Source organism: Peromyscus maniculatus, chromosome 12 (assembly GCF_049852395.1).
Source record: "Peromyscus maniculatus bairdii isolate BWxNUB_F1_BW_parent chromosome 12, HU_Pman_BW_mat_3.1, whole genome shotgun sequence".
NCBI lineage: Eukaryota > Metazoa > Chordata > Mammalia > Rodentia > Cricetidae > Peromyscus > Peromyscus maniculatus.
In genome coordinates this window covers 87,483,017-87,500,564 of record NC_134863.1, presented here as the reverse complement: position 1 = coordinate 87,500,564, position 17,548 = coordinate 87,483,017, and the positions used below count along the sequence as shown (strand labels likewise).

At 43.2% G+C, this 17,548-nt stretch overlaps 1 protein-coding gene across 1 annotated transcript in view; it reads right to left on the bottom strand.

The window, feature by feature from the left end:
* LOC102926299 (interferon-induced GTP-binding protein Mx2-like) overlaps positions 1 to 17,335 on the bottom strand; it is a 38,371-nt gene extending 21,036 nt beyond the window's left edge. Inside the window, exons 1-7 of the mRNA XM_076549309.1 lie at positions 17,239 to 17,335; positions 15,273 to 15,399; positions 4,633 to 4,825; positions 3,561 to 3,698; positions 2,212 to 2,366; positions 1,840 to 1,978; positions 1,163 to 1,361 (exon numbers count right to left, since the gene is read on the bottom strand). Coding sequence (XP_076405424.1) covers positions 1,163 to 1,361; positions 1,840 to 1,978; positions 2,212 to 2,366; positions 3,561 to 3,698; positions 4,633 to 4,825; positions 15,273 to 15,371 — 923 coding nt within the window. The 5' untranslated portion in view covers positions 15,372 to 15,399; positions 17,239 to 17,335. The remainder of the gene's footprint in view (positions 1 to 1,162; positions 1,362 to 1,839; positions 1,979 to 2,211; positions 2,367 to 3,560; positions 3,699 to 4,632; positions 4,826 to 15,272; positions 15,400 to 17,238) is intronic.
* Between the last annotated feature and the right edge of the window lie 213 nt (positions 17,336 to 17,548).

Below are 17,548 nucleotides of genomic sequence, written 5' to 3'. Positions count from 1 at the left end.
ATGAAAAGTTTAGACAGATCCATAACCAGGAATAAGATTGAACCAGAAAAAAAACCCTCCCAAACTTTAAAAGGCCCAGAACCAGATAGATTCCCTGCAGAATTCTACTAGACCTTAAAGAAATTCACACCAGCACTGCTCTAATTCTTTCTGAAATAGAAAATGAAGGACAGCTCCCAAACGTTTCTCTATGAAGCCAGTATTACCTGATACCAAAACCAGATCAAGACAAAACAAACAAGCAAAAAGTACAGACCAACCTCCCAGGTAAAGAAACATGAAAAAATTTTCAATAAAAACACCGGCAAACTGAATTTCTATGTATACAAACAATATTATTCATCACAATCAAGTTGGTGTCATTCCAAAGATGTAGGGATGGTTCAACATAAGTAAATCAATTCGTGTTATCATCACACAATGTACTCAAGGATAAATCACATCATTATCTAATTGGACACAGAAAAAGCCTTTGACAAAATCCAGTGTTTCTTCAGGACAAAAATGGAGATGCTAGGGATGGAGGGAACTTGCCTCAACCTAATAACAGCTAACAGCTATACACAAAAAACATATAGCCAACAACATACTAAATGGAAAAAAATCAAATAGTTCCCATTATGATTAGGAGAGACTTTGAAAAGAGAATGCTCTTGTAGTAGGGAGTTCTAAAGGTCTTGGTGGGATTTAAGCCATCATCAGCAAGTGTGTTTGGAAGCTCAGATCTTATCACTTATGTCTATTGTTCTCTGACATTAGTTTTACTGTAATGTGTCAAGCAAGAGCCTGGCATAGATTACTGCAGGCACTGAGCACTTGTTTATGTCATGGACTGCTAAAGTACACCTGGAATGGCTGAGTGAAGTTTTTATGCCATAGCAAAGGTATGGTAAGATTCTGGGTCTCCCACTTTTCCTCTGCTCTTTTCTACTTGTGACTCTAGTTCCTAAACCATTTGATGTGGTACTTTGGCAAGTCCCCTCCTCTTTATTTACTATTTATTGCTCTTTAAGGACTACGTTGTGCATTTGCTTTCCTTCAGGAAAGTTTTACAATCATTCCAATGGTGCAATCATCCTCAGGCTGTTGCACACACACCACTCATGTCAGGTGTGTTCTTGACAAGCAATTTTCACTGCATGGCACAGTATGGCAGAGGTACCTGAAGTGAGGGTGCTCCTTGAAGAAGGCTTGCTCCTTCTCAAGGGCCTCAGTCAGTGTCATCTGTTCCTGGATGTCCTGCTGATCCCTGCACTTGACTATCATGTAGCCCTTCTTCAGGTGGTACACCAGGTTCCGCACCACATCAACGACCTTGTCTTCAGTTCCTCTGTCCACAAGATCGGGCTTGGTCAAGATCCCTGCAGGACAGACACTGAAATCAGAGGAAACACACCAAGAGAGCAGGAAGTGTAGCTCTCACTGGGCACCAGGATCCCATCCTTAGATGAAGCCCACAGAAACCATGCATGGTGGAAGCCTGCCCACAGAGACATGTGTAGATAGTCTTGTGAAGACAACAAAGTCCCTCAATCAGCCTCAGGCTCCTTCCTAGCACCTCTCCATTGCCACCACCCAGACAGACAACAATTGTTCATCCTCACACACTGTGGACCTTACCATGACTCCTATGACAGTGAGTCTCAGAAAATATGATTTCCTCCCCGTGCTTGCCCACCTCTGACTCCTCATGCCTTTCCTACCAGGGAGATGAGATGAACTGGTCACTTCCTCCCACCTCAGTGGGATCCTGGGTGTGGACTGAGCTTAGTCCATCTGGATCCAGGGCTTGTGTCCCCACTAGCAAACCAACACCACTGTTACCTCCCACTCTCCTACCTATGGTCCTGTCCCCTTCAGGATCCACCTCCTGAGCCATGCTCAATGCCTCCGTGGTGGCGATGTCCACATTACTGGGGACCACTACCAGGTTGATGGTCTCCTGTTTTTGGATGTATGTCTTGATGAGTCTCTTGATCTGTAAGAAATGAAATGGTGACTCCTAGTTATGAAAACAGGATCGAGAGTGATATGGTTGTGACCATCCACTTGCTTCAGGCCCTGTCTTCCATGGACTGCAACCCTCTCTAGTAAATTCTGGCCATCCAGTCTCACTTCCACCTCCTCAAGGTCCCTCTTAGACATAGCCCTGGTCATACTTTAGTACCTCTTGCATCCCAGTGTAGCTCAGAGTGAAGTCTAGAGTCTTACCTGCTGTCCAATGTCTGCAGATTGATTGCTCACATCCCCCCTGCTGATTCCAGGCAGATCAATCAAGGTCAGGTCTGGGACATTTGGGGAGCTGACATATAGGCTAATGAGCTTATCACTGATCTCCAACTTTAACCCAGCAATGAAGTTCTGACCTGAAGAAGAGGAAAAAGTAAGTGAGATCAAATTTGGTGGGGGTGGGATAGGGAGACTAGAGGGCAGATGGAGGGGATCTTATTCCAGGGAACACTGGAAAAGCATGCCTTGGCTATGTAGTGACCCAAGGGGTTCCTGTATAGAAAAGTTGGGTTGGTCCCCAACTGGTCATATTTTGAGCTTATAGAAACTTGGGGAGGTCTATGGAAGCAGGTTGGAGGAAGCTAGATAGTGACAATTTTCCTTAGTTATGATAAAAGATAAGTTAGATATAAAACCTGAGACTCACAAATATAAGATAGATAGGATATTTAATTTTGCTTAGTTATTATAAATAGACTAGCTATTATAACTGTAATTCTTGCTTGATAATTGTTTTGTTATCTATAATTTTACTATGTAAAAGTTAAAACCTTCCTTTAAAAAAAAAAAGGAAAAGGGGAAGTGCTGTGGGATGTTCTGTATGGCAAATATGTTAATAAATAAAACACTGATTGGCCAGTAGCCAGACAGGAAGTATAGGGGGGACTAACAGAGAGGAAAATTAAGGGAACAGGAAGGGAAGGAGGAGACTGCCTGAAGCTACCGCCAGCACAACGAAGATGTAAGGTACCAGTAAGCCACAAGCCACGTGGCAAAGTATAGATTAATAGTAATGGGCTGAATATAAGAGTAAGAGCTAGACAATGATAGGCCTGAGCTAATGGCCAAGCAGTTTAAATAATATAAGCATATGTGTGCTTATTTTATAAGTGGGCTGTCGGACTGCTGGGGCTTGGTGGGACCCGGAGAGAAAACTCTCCAGCTACAGAAGTAGGTCACTTGGGGGCAGGTCTATATGTCTTATTTCTGGTCCTTTCCTGTGGCACTCTGTTTCCTCTCTGTCACCACTTGTTCCTATCACAAAAATGTTTCTTCCAGGATCACAGGAAAAGGTGACCATAGACAAAAATCCTTCTGAATCCAAGAGAGAAAGTATGTCCTCCTGTAAGGCATTCTGCCAGTACTGTGCCATAGCTACTGAGAAGGAATGCAAAGCCTCTTCTGTCCTGGGGTCCTGGGTGGCAGCAGGTTTGAAGGGGTTTCATTTTTGGTGCTGGGACAAGGTCCTGACAGAATAACTCAACACTTCTCCTCTGACTCCAGGCAGTGTTGACAGGAAGTCAGAGGATAAGGGACAACAGGACACCAACCTTTGTTGATGGCATCTTCCACCTCTGAGGGATCAGAGAGCTCCACTTCGATGCCATCATAGGTGACCTTGCCTCGCCATTCCTCTCCCTGCTCCAGCTTCTTCAATTTTAGCAGCACAGGGAATCTGGTTACAATGCCTAGGAGATTGAGGTCCATTTTAGCCCAGTGCTCTGGTGAGCACAGCCCAGGATCCAGCCTTAGACTAACACCCTTCCACACACTCATCTGCAGAGACTCTGGGAAGGGAAACATCTGGCCTCACTCTAATGTTGTCTGTCCAGTGTCATCCCAGGCCTATCTTTTGGGAATAGGAACCCAAGTCATGTTTATCCATTTGGGGTAAAAGCCATCAACCACTTCAGGCTGCTTCCTCCTAGTGTGGCACCCTCAGCTCTGTGGGGACACTGGTGGAACCTTTAATGTACCAGACATCTCCCACCAGCCCCCATGCATCCTGGTCACCATCCCTCAGGCCACTTTCTTATGCCTCCTGATATGATCTCCTTCCAACTCCTGCCTTATCCAAGGGATTTCACTGGGTCCCTAGAACACTTGGGCTCTGACCTCTTCCTGAGCACTCAAAGACCATGCCAGCCATGGAGTTTAAGCAGCAGCACTAACATGGACACCAGTATCTTCTCCAAGGGAAATGGTCACCTCAAAGGGAGGGGGTGGTACCTGACTACTTAGTGACAGTTTCTGCAAACTGCAGGTTTCAGGTGACTCTTGAAATGCACAGTGGGACAGTGCAATGGACTAAAGCTGCCCCACCCCAGCACTTGTGCTCAGCCCCAACACCTACAGTGACTGTTGGATACAGAGCCTGAAAGGAGATAACCTAGGCTGAAGGAAGGCTTGAGAAGCTGCATGGGTGGAGCCCTAACCACTGAGACTAGTGCCCTTGTGAGAGGAGGAAGAACCTGCAGGCTGCTCAGGGGAAAGGCTGCCCATAGTCAAGGAGATAGACCACCTTGACCTTCATTCTGCTGTGGGCCCAAACTGACAGAGATCTGTTTCTATCTTTGAGCCCCAGGTCCACAGCCTAGCAAGGCAATAAGCATGAGCTCTCACCACTGCCTCTGGGGAGGGCCACTCCTGACAGTGCTTCCAGCACAGAGCTCTTCCCTGAGCTCTGGTCCCCAATGACTGCAATGGCAGGCAGGGCCAGGTCCTGCTCCACACCCAGGGCCCGCAGGGAGTCGATGAGGTCGATGCAGGGCCGCACCTTCTCCTCATACTGCCTGCAGAGGTTGTTCAGGGACTCCTAGATGAGGGCAAAGCAAGAGTGAGTTTATGCTCCATGGAAGTGCTCCTGCAAAGACTGATGATTCAAGGACAATGTGCATGGTTTTAGAATCTCCAAGAGTGAGAAATGGGTAAATTAGAGGAAATAAAAAATATTGATTTTTGTATTGATGATCAAAATGACAGTATCCATGTTGTTGTGCATGGCCCATGAACCTAAGATTGCACATATTCCTGGATGCCACATACTCCTGATTATCAGAGCTGGACCTGCAAAGGTGACCTCAGGGTCACTGTTGCCAGAGAAGAGAAGTGACATGGGTTTTCAAGGAGGAAGTAAAGCCATTCAATTTCCCTTGTTCACCGTTTTTATAGGGCCATGGCAAAAACTGGACAAAGGCTGAAGTAATCTCTGTGGAGAGTGAACAGTAATTATCTGGACTGTTATGGGCTGAGCCAATGGCAGGGCAAACACTCTATGCACGTCCTCTGGCCCAACCAGGGAGATGATCGTGCATTGCTTATGCTCTGCCTGCCTAGTCAGAAGTAGTTGAAGTCCCGTTCTATGCATTTCTGACTCCAGCTTTGATCCTGACAACCCCCTAGCTATTGGTTTTCTTCCAGTTTTATTACCAGTCACACACACACACACACACACACACACACACACACACACCTTGCAGGTGTTATAGTTATGTTTATTATACTGAAATCTCTTTCTTCTGACATTGGTCAGCTTGTAGCACAGCAGAGAACTCTGTCACTGCCATCAAGATGTCACTGCAGTCTTTCTTGGTCACCTCATATTTGACTTCTCTGTGGGGTGGTCAGAAATGGGCTCCCAAGCACAAGCTTCTTGTTAGAAGCCATCCTTATGTACAATTTACTCTGCTACAGTTGGCCTCTGTAGAAGCCAGAATACAAGAAGGTCAGTCATGCCCTACATATATGTCCTCAAGGGCTTCCTGTGATCCTGCTGGCCTGTGTCACTGGACCCTGCTCCCTCTGCTATCTGTTTGACATGTTTATCTCATAGCTAACTCCAAGCCCTCCCACACATCTTCCACAGTCTTTAGACACCATCCTTTTAATCCTTAATCTCTCTTTTAACCACAGCCTCTGTTTTCACTGTGACATGTGTGGGCAGCTTGCAGTTGTCACCCTGGGCCATTTTCCCCTTACTACCTACTGCCTCTTTACCACCCTACTGCCTCCTTAAGGACACCATAACCCAAAGATTGATGACAGTCAACAAACTTTAGGTGCAGGACACACAAAAGAAATGACATCAAGGCCCATTTGAATCAAATGATTCAAAACTAGTTATAAACAGGAGGCATTAGAAGTAGTCAAAATATGACACCTTTCATACAAAGGGACAAGCAGAAGCTTGACAGCCAATTTCTTATCAGAAAGAATGGAAGTATGAAGACAGTGGGGTGGCACTTGACAAAACAATCTTGACAATTGGGTTACATCTCCATTTTGGAAAGTGTTTATACTGTTGACAAAATACCATGAACCTAGACTTCTATCCCTAGGAAAAATATCTTTTTGAAATGAGGGCAAGTTTGAAGCTACATCACCATGGAGAACCGGCAGTGAACACTGGATGGCTGGGAATTAGTATATCTTTGGCCAGCAATATGGCATTTATTTCCCAAGTTGCAAGAAGCAGGGAGGTTTGTTTGTTTATTTATTTACTTATATATTTTTATTTTATATTAAAATTTTTTTTTTCATTTTTCATACCAACAACCATTCTCCCTTCCATCCCTCTTTCAATGCCCAAATGGATTGTTTGGTATTTTGATGTCTAGCTTCTTGAGATCTATATGTATTTTGAAGATCTGCCTTTAGTCAGATGTGGAGTTGGTGAAGATCTTTTCCCATTTGTAGGCTTTTGTTTTGTCCTATTTACTGTGTCCTTTGCCTTAGAAAAGCTTTTCAGTTTTGGGAGGCCCCATTTATTGATTGTTGCTCTTAGTGTCTGTGTTATTGGTGTTAAATTTAAGAAGTGGTCTCCTGTGCCAGCATGTTCAAGGATACTTCCTACTTTCTCGTCTATCAGGTTAATGTAACTGGATTTGTGTTGAGATCTTTGATCTTGGACTTGAGCTTTGTGCATGGCAATAGATATGGCTCTATTTGCAATCTTCTACATGTTGATATACAGTTATGCCAGCACCATTTGTTGAAGATGCTTTCTTTGTTCTATTAGACAGTTTGGGCTGCTTTGTCAAAAATCAGGTTTTCACAGGTGTGTGGATTAATTCCAGGGTCTTTAATTTGATTCCATTGGTCCACATGTCTGTTTTTATGCCAATACCAAGCTGTATTTAGTACTATAGCTCTATAGTAGAGCTTGAGGTCAGGGATGGGTGACCCCTCCAGAAGTTACTTTATTGTATAGGATTGTTTTAGCTATCCTAGGTTTTTTGTTTTTCCATATAAAGTTGAGTATTGTTCTTTTGAGGTCTGTGAAGAACTGTGTTGGGATTTTGATGGTGATTGCATTGAATCTGTATATTGCTTTTGTTAAGATTGCCATTTTTATTATGTTGATCTTACCTATCCATGAGCATGGGCAATCTTTCCATTTTCTGATATGTTCTTCAATTTCTTTCTTCAAAGACTTAACTTTTTTGTCATACAGGTCTTTCATTTGTTTGGTTAGAGTTACCCCAAGGTATTTTATATTTATTTGTGGCTGTTATAAATGATGATGTTTCTCTGATTTCTTTCTTGGCCCATTTATCATTTTTATATAGGAGGGCTACTGATATTTTTGAATTAATCTTGTGTCCTGTCACATTACTTAATGTGTGTATCGGTTGTAGGAGTTCCCTGGTAGCATTTTTGGGATCACTTATGTACACTATCATATCATCTGCAAATAGCAAAAGTTTGACTTCTTCCTTTCCAATTTGTATCCCTTTGATCTCCTTTTGTTGTCTTATTGCTCTAGCTAGAACTTCAAGTCCTATATTTAAAAGATATGGAGAGAGTGGACAGCCTTGTCTTGTTCAATTTTAGTGGAATCACTTTGAGTTTCTTTCCATTTAATTTGAGTTGGCTGTTGGCTTGGTGTAAATTGCCTTTATTATGTTTAGGTATGTTTCTTGTATTCCTGATTTCTCTAGAATCTTTATCATGAAGGGGTGTTGGATTTTGTCAAAGGCTTTTTCAGCATCTAATGAGATGATCATGTGCATTTTTTCTTTCAGTTTCTTTATATGATGGATTACGTTGACAGATTTTTTAGATGTATGTTGAAAGATCCCTGCACCTCTGGGATGAAGCCTACTTGATTATGTTGGATGATATTATTTTTTGATATGTTCTTGGATTCGGTTTGCCAGTATTTTATTGAGTATTTTTACATCAATGTTCATAAGGGAGATTGGTCTGTAATTCTCTTTCTTTATTGATCTTTGTGTGGTTTGAGTATCATGGTAACTGTAGCCTCGTAAAAGGAGTTTGGCAATGTTCCTTCTGTTTCTTTTGTGTGAAACAATTTGAAGAGTATTGGTATTAGCTCTTTGAAATTCTGGTAGAATTCTGCACTGAAACCATCTGACCCTGGGCTTTATTTGGTTGGGAGACTTTTAATGATTGTTTCTATTTTCTTATGGGTTATAGGTCTATTTAAATTGTTTATCTGGTCTTGTCTTAATTTGGGTACGCATACCTATTCAGAAAGTTATCCGTTTCTTTTAGATTTTTCTAATTTTGTGGGTTTTTGAAGTATGACCTGATGATTCTCTGCATTTCCTCATTTTCTGTTGTTATATGCCCCTTTTTGTTTCTGATTTTGTTATTTGGGTATTCTCTCTCTGCCTTTTTGTTAGTTTGATAAGAGTTTGTCTATCTTGTTGATTTTCTCAAAGAGCCAACTCTTTGTTTCATTGATTCTTTGTATTGTTCTCTTTGTTTCTATTTTATTGATTTCAGTCCTCAGTTTGATTATTTCCTTGTGTCTATTCCTCCTAGGTGAGTTTGCTTCTTTTTGGTCTAGTTTTCAGGTGTGCTATTAAATTGCTAGTGTTAGATTTCTCCAGCTTTTTTATGTAGGCATTTAGTGCTATGAATTTTCCTCTTAGTACTACTTTCATGGTGTCCCATAAGTTTAGGTATGTTGTACATTCATTTTCATTGAATTCTAGGAAGTCTTTAATTTCTTTCTTTATTTCTTCCTTGACCAGTGGTGATTCAGTCAAGCATTATTCAGTTTCTATGAGTTTTCAGGCTTTCTGTAATTTGTGTTGTTATTGAATTCTAACTTTAAACCATTGTGCTCTGATGATATACAGGGGTTTGTTTGTTTGTTTGTTTTTGTTTTTTGTATTTGTTGAGATTTTCTTTGTGACCCAGTGTGTGGTCAATTTTAAAGAAGGTTCCATGTGGTGCTGAGAAGAAGGTATATTCTCCTGTGTTTGGATGGAATGTTCTTTAAATGTCTGTTAAGCTCATTTGAGTCATAACATCTGTTAGTTCCCTTATTTCTTGTTAAATTTCTGTCTGAAGACCTGTCCATTGGTAAGAATGGGGTGTTAAAGTCTCCCTCTATTAGTGTGTGGGGTTTGATGTGTGATTTAAGCTTTAGTAATGTTTCTTTTATATATGTGGGTGCCCTTGTATTTGGGGAATTAGTGTTCAGAAATGAGACTTCATTTTGATGGATTTTTTCCTGTGATGAATATGTAATGCCCTTCTCCATCTCTTTTGATTAATTTTAGTTTTACTTCAATTTTGTTAGATATTAGGATAGCTACACCAGCTTGTTTCTTAATTCCTTTTGATTGGAAAGTCTTTTCCCAACTTTTTAATTTTAGGTAGTATCTATCTGTCTTTGAAGTTGTGGTATACTTCTTGTATGTAGCAGAAAGATGGATCCTGTTTTCATATCTATTCTTTTAGCTTATGCCTTTTTAGAAGCAAATTGAGTCCATTGATATTAAGGGATATTAATGGCCAGTGATTGTTAATTCCTGTTATTTTTTGGTGGTAGTGTGTGTGTGTGTATGTGTGTGTGTGTGTGTGTGTGTGTGTGTGTGTGTGTGTGTGTGTGTGTGTTTCCCTTCTTTGGGATTTGCTGGTGTGGAATTATCTACTGCCTGTGTTTTCATGGGTGTCTCTAACTTCCTTAGGTTGGAGTTTTCCTTCTAATGATTTCTGTAGGGCTGGATTTGTAGATAGGTATTGTTTAAATATGGTTTTGTTGGGCTGGAGAGATGGCTCATTTGTTAAGAGCACTGGCTGTTCTTCCAGAGGTCCTGAGTTCAATTCCCAGCAACCACATGGTGACTCACAACCATTTGTAATGAGATCTGGTGCCCTCTTCTGGCAGGCAGAACACTGTATACACAATAAATAAATAAATCTTTTTAAAAAATCTGGTTTTGTCATGGAATATCTTGTTTTCTCTGTCTATGGTGATTGAAAGTTTTCCTGGTTATAGTAGCCTGGTCTGGTATCCAAGGTCTCTTAGTGTCTGCATACTGTCTGTCTAGGACCTTCTGGTTTTCAGAGTCTCCATTGAGAAGTTGGATGTTATTCTGATGGGTCAGCCTTTACATGTTACTTGGCCCTTTTCCTTTGCAGCTCTTAATATGCTTTCTTTATCCTGTATGTTTATTGGTTTGATTATTATGTGGTTAAATGAATTTTTTGGATGGGTCTAGTCTATTTGGTGTTTTGTAAGCTTCCTGTATCTTCATAGGCATTTCCTTCTTTAGGTTTGGAGAGTTTTCTTCTATGATTTTGTTTAATGTATTTTCTGTGCATTTGAGCTGGTATTCTTCTTCTTCAATCCCTATTATTCTTAGGTTTGGATTTTTCATGGTGTCTCAAATTTCCTAAACTTCTTGTGTTATGACTTTGTTGGCTTTAATATTTTCTTTGAAAGATGAATCTATTTTCTCTATCATATCCTAAAAGCCAGAGATTCTCTCTTCCATCTCTTCCATTCTGTTGGTTATACTTGTATCTGTAGTTCCGGTTCATTTATCCACATTTTCCACTTTCAGAATTCCCTGTGTTTGTATTTTTTTTTTGTTGGCCTCTATTTCAATTTACAAGTCTTGAACTGTTTCCTTCACATGTTTTATTCCTTTTTCTTGGTTTCTCAGCTTTCTTTAAGGGATTTATTGATTTCTTCCAATTTTTGTTTGATTTTTTCTCAATTTCTTTAAGAGACTTTCATTTCCCCTTTAAAGACCTCTATCATCCTCATAAAGTCATAAAGGTCATTTTCTTCTGCTTCTTTTATGTTGGGATGTTCAGGTCTTCCTGTTGTAGGACTGCTGTTCCGGTGGTGCCATATTGCTCTTTATGTTGTTGAATATATGTGTGCAATGGAGTCTACTCATCTTTTCCTCCAATCTGTGCAGTTGGCACGTGTTCCTCCAGGGGCCACTCTTCATCCTATTGGGGCCACTCTTCATCTAATTGATACATGGCAGTATCGTTGTCTCAGGGAGCTGTTCTTGGTCCAACCAGTGCTGGCAGTGTCTGAGTCTCAGGGAGCCCCATAGGTCATGATGGTGGGGTGGGTTTGGGGGGTGGAGTGAGACTTGTAGATTACAGGGTCCAATATTGGGAGTAGTTGAAAGGCCTGCCTGTAGGAACCTTGCCTGCTGACCTACTACTGGGACTGTGGTAGGTGGGGGTAGAGGGGCATGGGGTGTGCCTTGGGGTGTAGGGCCTAGAGACTGGCTTGTCCAGCTGGAAGAACAATTATTTACCTATTGGTCCAATTGATGCTGGAAGTGTCTGTTACTTAAGTATTCTTAAGAACTGTTAATTAAATTACAACTCCATTAGAAAGGAGATGAGAGTCTGGCTTAGTGGTAAGTGTTGGATAGGTCACTGGACACTTTTCACATATCTTTCCCATCCCTACAGTGAAGAAATTACACAAGTGCCCTTTATCACTAGATCCCATAATTTAAGTGGAAAACTAATACTTGGAGAGTTAAGATCACCCTGGAGAGTTGAGTTCGCCCTGGTTGAAATGTGACAGTTTAGGAGTCAGATAACCAGTGTCCTACTCTGAAACTCCCCTCTGCTGTTCTCATGAAAACAAGGAGATGCTTATTATAAATAGAAACACAAAAATTATGGCAAAACCTGGACTTTCAAGATATGAAACTTTAAGAAATTATCTCTAGCATGTCCACACTGCAGGAATTGTAAAAGGCATTCTGAGTACAGAAGGAAAGTGACAGGAGAGGAATCCTAAATCCATATCATGGCTCTGACAACACAAGTGGTGACTGGTACAGATTTCTTATGACTTCACCATCCTTAAGTGGTACCTGAGCACAAACAGTGGCAATACATTGTGGGGTTTCTAATTAATGGGTAAGGAAGACCATGACAGACAGGATGGAGGCCAATAGCAGAGAAAGGTTCTTACACCACATAGGAAGTTTTTATTTTGTCCCTCATGGATAGACTTATTGCATTTATTAAGGGTGAACACTACAGACACTAACATAGTGAAACAGCCAGAAGAGTATATGATATGCACTCCTAAAATACAGATGTTCAATCCTAAATGTGGAAGAATGTAAGGAAAAGGGGAGGAAGGAAAAATGTTTCACATAAAGAACAAAGCAACAGGTGTTCTCATCTAACATCAGGATCTTAACTATAAATGGCTTAAATTCTGCTCCAACAGGCAAAATGGCTCTAAAACAGAGCTACAAACTAGGAGAGTGGAAGCCTCTTGTCCTGAAATAGTGATAAAATTGTAGCTAAGAGGGTGTTCTCACAGAATGGAACAGGGCATTAGTGGAACACAACATACAGCCATGAAAGTCACCACATGGAACTAATGATAATATACAAAGGCAATATCTGGGAAAAGACGGCTTTTCACCAAGCCATATTGGAACATTTTACTGTCTACATTTAAATGAAAAGACCTACATTGCTACCTCACATCATAAAAATGAACTTTTGAACCATCAGAGACCTAGATGGAAAAGACAAAAAAAATGTATTATTGAAAACAGCAAGAGCAAAAATCTACAAATGTGAGTTAGGTTCTGGTTTATTAGAGATGACCCAAAAGGTACAATCCAGACTAGAATACATAAAGTCACCAGAGCTGAAAACCTGGTCTCCCAAAAAGGAAAAAAGCGTCAGCCAGGTAGCAAATGTTTGCAAAGTACGTATCTGACAAAAGATTAACACTAGGGTTCAGCCTAACACAGTCCACACTGACACAGACTCCCTAGCCAGATGTGGTCTGACCCCACTGGGCACACCCAGGACAGCTGCTGGAAGGCTGGGTCTGAGACTTCAATATGCCTATGGTGTCCCGCAGTGAGTCTGAGTCCTGACAACATTCTGTTTTTGTGCCCTTGTATCGTCCATTGACAACAGTTGATAAAATAGAAAGAGCAATAAGCTAAGGCACTGGCTCCTCACCCCCAACTCCCATGAAGGAAACAATTTCTGCTAGGACCAGGACACTCCACCCACACCTCACCTCTCTCTCATCACTCTTCATGCCAGCAGGTCCCTCTACCAGAGGCTCTTGGCAACCATAGTCCTGCTTTTCAGTATCATTTGCCTGCCTCTCGCCAAGCTGCTCCTTGTGCTGTTGCCTAAGCTAAAGCTTTCTACGCAGACACATAGCCATTTCCTTTGCAGCTTTGTAGATCATCTGTTGATCTTCCCTCACAGGAGGAAGATGCAGAGGGTCATGGGATCCCCCATGAGTACCCAGACATTCTTCCCAGTTGTGTGTAATTCTGCTCTAATTGCACACGGCCTTGGGTCTATGGGAGAGCTAGAAGTAGGGACAGGAGGGGACCTCTACACAGCCTTGGGGGAGCCATTGTCCCTGCTAGATGCAGACCTTCCAGTGTGGTTGCTTTAAGGCCACTCAGATTCCTGCTGTAACCTCTTCCACATTGCTCTGCAAGGAAGCCTAATAAACTCATTGGTTCCCTAGTGAATGTTGGTGGAATTGCTCCTTGGTTTGTCCTTGGGAACTTAGAAAGAGGGGCATATATGCTGTCTCCCCCAGGGAAAGGATTTTTGCAATAGCACTCCATACGCAGGCCTTGATCCCAGCACTCCAGCACCAGATCCTCTGGGGCTTTGTTGCTGACAACTGTACTCCTAAGAGGTGAAAGAGTCTCACCTGCTTCTGCAGCAGAGCACACCTGTGCCTGTTGGATCAGATGTCTCCAGCTCTAGGTCTCTTCTAATACCTGAGGGTATAGAGGAGGCTGTGCTGCTACTGTGGACCTAAAGTACCCAAACCATAAACTCAGTCCCTATCTGCCTAGAAATTGTGCTAAGGAACCATAGATAGTCTGTCACCTGGACAGAAAGAGCCAGCTGCTCCCAAAGCATGTGAGTGTGAGAGTATATAAGTTTAGTTCTGATTCATGCTCCAAAGACCACCTGGTGAAGGTGTGGTCCCCAGCTGTTCTTGGAATGTGATGGGATTGGAAGAGTTGGGGACCTCTGGGAGGGTATAGATCATTGGCAGGACCACCTTGAAATGAACTTGGACCCTGACCCTTCCTCTAACTCTACTTTTCCCCAGTCATTGGACACCAGCCTTGTTCCATCATGCTATGCATCACAGACCTAGAGCAATGGCACATAGTGGGCATGGATGTAATTTCTCAAGCTGTGATCCAAATAACCTTTCCTCCTTCTAAGTTGATTCTTTCAGGAACTTGGTCACAGCAATGGAGAGCTGACTGATGCATTGGGTTGAGTACTTTCTTCCCCTCACTCTGAGGGTTATATCCTTTCAAGAAGGAAATACAGAGATTAAGAGAGATGGAGAGACAGTGGCCTTTCTCATTGCCTGTGACCTATGACACTGTTGTTAATACTGAATTTAAAAGTGTTGGGCTTTAATTAGACAATGGAACAGGCAGCCAGGTGGCCCAATGTCTCAAACATGGAGTAAGCACACAGTTCTATGTACCAGAAAGAGCTGCACTGACTCCTTTCAAAGGCCATGCTGCCAATCCCACTGTGGAGATGGAAAACCGACTGCTAAAGGGAGGAAGACCCTCCAAGGTCAGACAGTTGACTGGGTCAGGCTGAAACCAGGCTGACAGGCTTCCTTCCAGAGAGCATATTTGTTTGCCAGCAAAACTGGATTACAGCTCTATAAAAACAGACCCAAGCACCTTCTCCCAGGAGATAGTGTCTCAGTGAGTCCTGACAGTGTAGCTGAAGACTAAGCCATGGTTTGGGCAGGGGACAGCATAGTTCTGACCAGGACTCTGCCAGACCCCAATGATACCATCTTTCCCAGAACAAGATGGCAACCCATGAAGGACCAAGGAGGTTCACTGGTCTCACCTTGGCCCAAGAAAAGTGAACAGTAGACCCCTATCAACATCCTGCCCCAGGAGGGTTCAGGAAGCCATCTGCAGGGGATGTGACATAAAGCAGCAGCCCTCAGATGGACATGGTCATACCTGGGTTTTCTCTCCTAGGTCAGTCTCTCCACTGGGCAATGGGTCACTGGGTGAGGCTAAGGAAGTAGAGCTCCCGATTTCTTCTGTACTGAGAACCATCTTTGATTTCTGCTTCCAGTTGGGTATTCTGTTGGAAATGAAGATTATAAATTAGAAACTAATTATCCAGACCTTGATTAAGATTCACATACATCAGAGACAACAGTATTACAACCTCCATTCCTTCTCTACATTCCCCAGGAGACTATGATTCCCATCAACGTTACCCATTCATGTCACCTCGTAGAGGCAGGTGTTTATTTCTGATGTGGGAGGAGAATCATGAAAGGGGAGTAATTCTAAATGCACTCATGGAGGCTGTTAATCTAGAACATTCTTCAGACACAGCTCTCCTTCCCCTGCATTGGAAAGACCTCATATTACAAGGAGTCCCAGGCTCCAGAATGAATACCCTTTACTCTCAGATTGACCCTCATCTATTGGTCCATGGCTTTCTTGGCTAGTCTCCCTGCACAATCAAGGGATATCACTGGTCCCCAGGCTTGTCCCATGACCAAAGACTCCTAGTAACCAGTCAAAACAGGATACAGGCAGTCTGTTCCCTTTCTGGTATCTAAGCCCTATGTTCTGTCTGCAAATCACAAGCATGTGCAAATCTTCTCAATAACCTTTGAGACTTGGTGGATTTCAGGAGCAGAGCAACCTCAAGGATCACACCCTCCTCTGTTCTTTCAGTGCCCTGGGCACCCAGCTGCACTGTCAACCTGAGGTGAGTGCATCTGCCCATCTAGATCTTGGTCCAGTCAAGCACAAGCTGCTCCCAACACTAGATCAGTCCTAATTTGCAGGGGAGCTACAGGATGCCCTGCTTCCTGTCTCCCTACATCCTAACTGTTTCACACTACAGATCCCAATGCACAGAGACCATCAGGGCAGCTCCATCACATTTAATGCAGACTCCTGCCTCACCTGAAATTCAGGGTCAGGTCCACATAAGTAACTAGGTGTGGTGGCTCTAAGCATTCCTATCCAGGCATACCTGTGCCCAATTGTGCTGTCCTTGGGGTGGTTGGCTACACTTCCACTCTATAGTAGGCAGTGGGCATTTGCCAATGGCCCTCATGTATCATATACAATTTATTATGGATAAAGATCCCAATGGCAGGGTTCCCCTAGGTTTCTGTTCTGTTGGGAAAACATCCCGAGCCCAGTTGGAAACAGGAGCAGCATGGGAATAGGATTCATCACCTTTCACTGTCAAAACCCGTAACTACCCCCTACCCTGTGTATCCAGGAAAACTCTGATATGATAACAGCTGAAGCCTCCCCAGGCCTGTCTGGGTGTTCAAGTGTCCACAGAAATCCCTTTCTCCTCCTAGGTTCCTGCCCTCCATGTCCCCCTGCAATGGAGCCTTTGAAATGAAAGGTCTGTGGGACACCCTGGACTCTCAGCACAGGTAGGGCTTAGAACACCCAGGACATCTCTGTCTGGGGACTGGGAAGATCCTGGAAATTTACTTCTCTACACAGATCCTCTGCCAGCCCTTCCAGCAGGGTCCCCAAAGGAGTCTTCTATCTGCATTTCAAAGCCTGTCCCTGGGTCACATGGCTTCCTCCCACCCTTAACAAGAGACCTCCATCTGCTTTCCCATGGGCTCCTGGCCCATGTAGCAGGGGATTTGACACCTCTCATCTAGGCCTTAGCCCAAGACCTCTGAGATCCCAAGGACCACACCCTTTCCTGTTCCCTCCTGGCAGAGAGGTATTGGAAATGTGGGGCTGTTTCAGACTGTCCCCTGAAATCAGAAGCTGCGTGGGACCCACTGTGTCTATTCCAGTAGCCCTGCCTGTGCTGTCACTGATGCTCCTATTTAACAGCACTGACAAATGTCCCACAGTGCCCACCAGGATCTATAAGGAACCCAGAGTCACCCCAGCCCTGCACAGAATCCTGTGCTGTACTCACCACTCCTATGCTCTGCTCAGTGATAGACTGTGCACTTGCCATGGCTCTGACTTGTTTAAACAGTGCTGGCTCCTCCCTTTCCAGGGGAGAATTGAAACTTAAGGAAATGGTCTCCCACTACCCCTCCTCCCACCCAGAAACTGAGCTCAGAAACGAAACTCACTTTCAGGAGCCTTTGGCCCTGTCCTAAGTTCTAGAAATTGCTTATTTTGGACTCAACCCACCAGGACCTGCCATATAGACACCAGTTCAGATGGCTGCCTGCTTTCCCTCAGGACCAGCCCAGCTCTCCACTGCACCCTCTACTCCA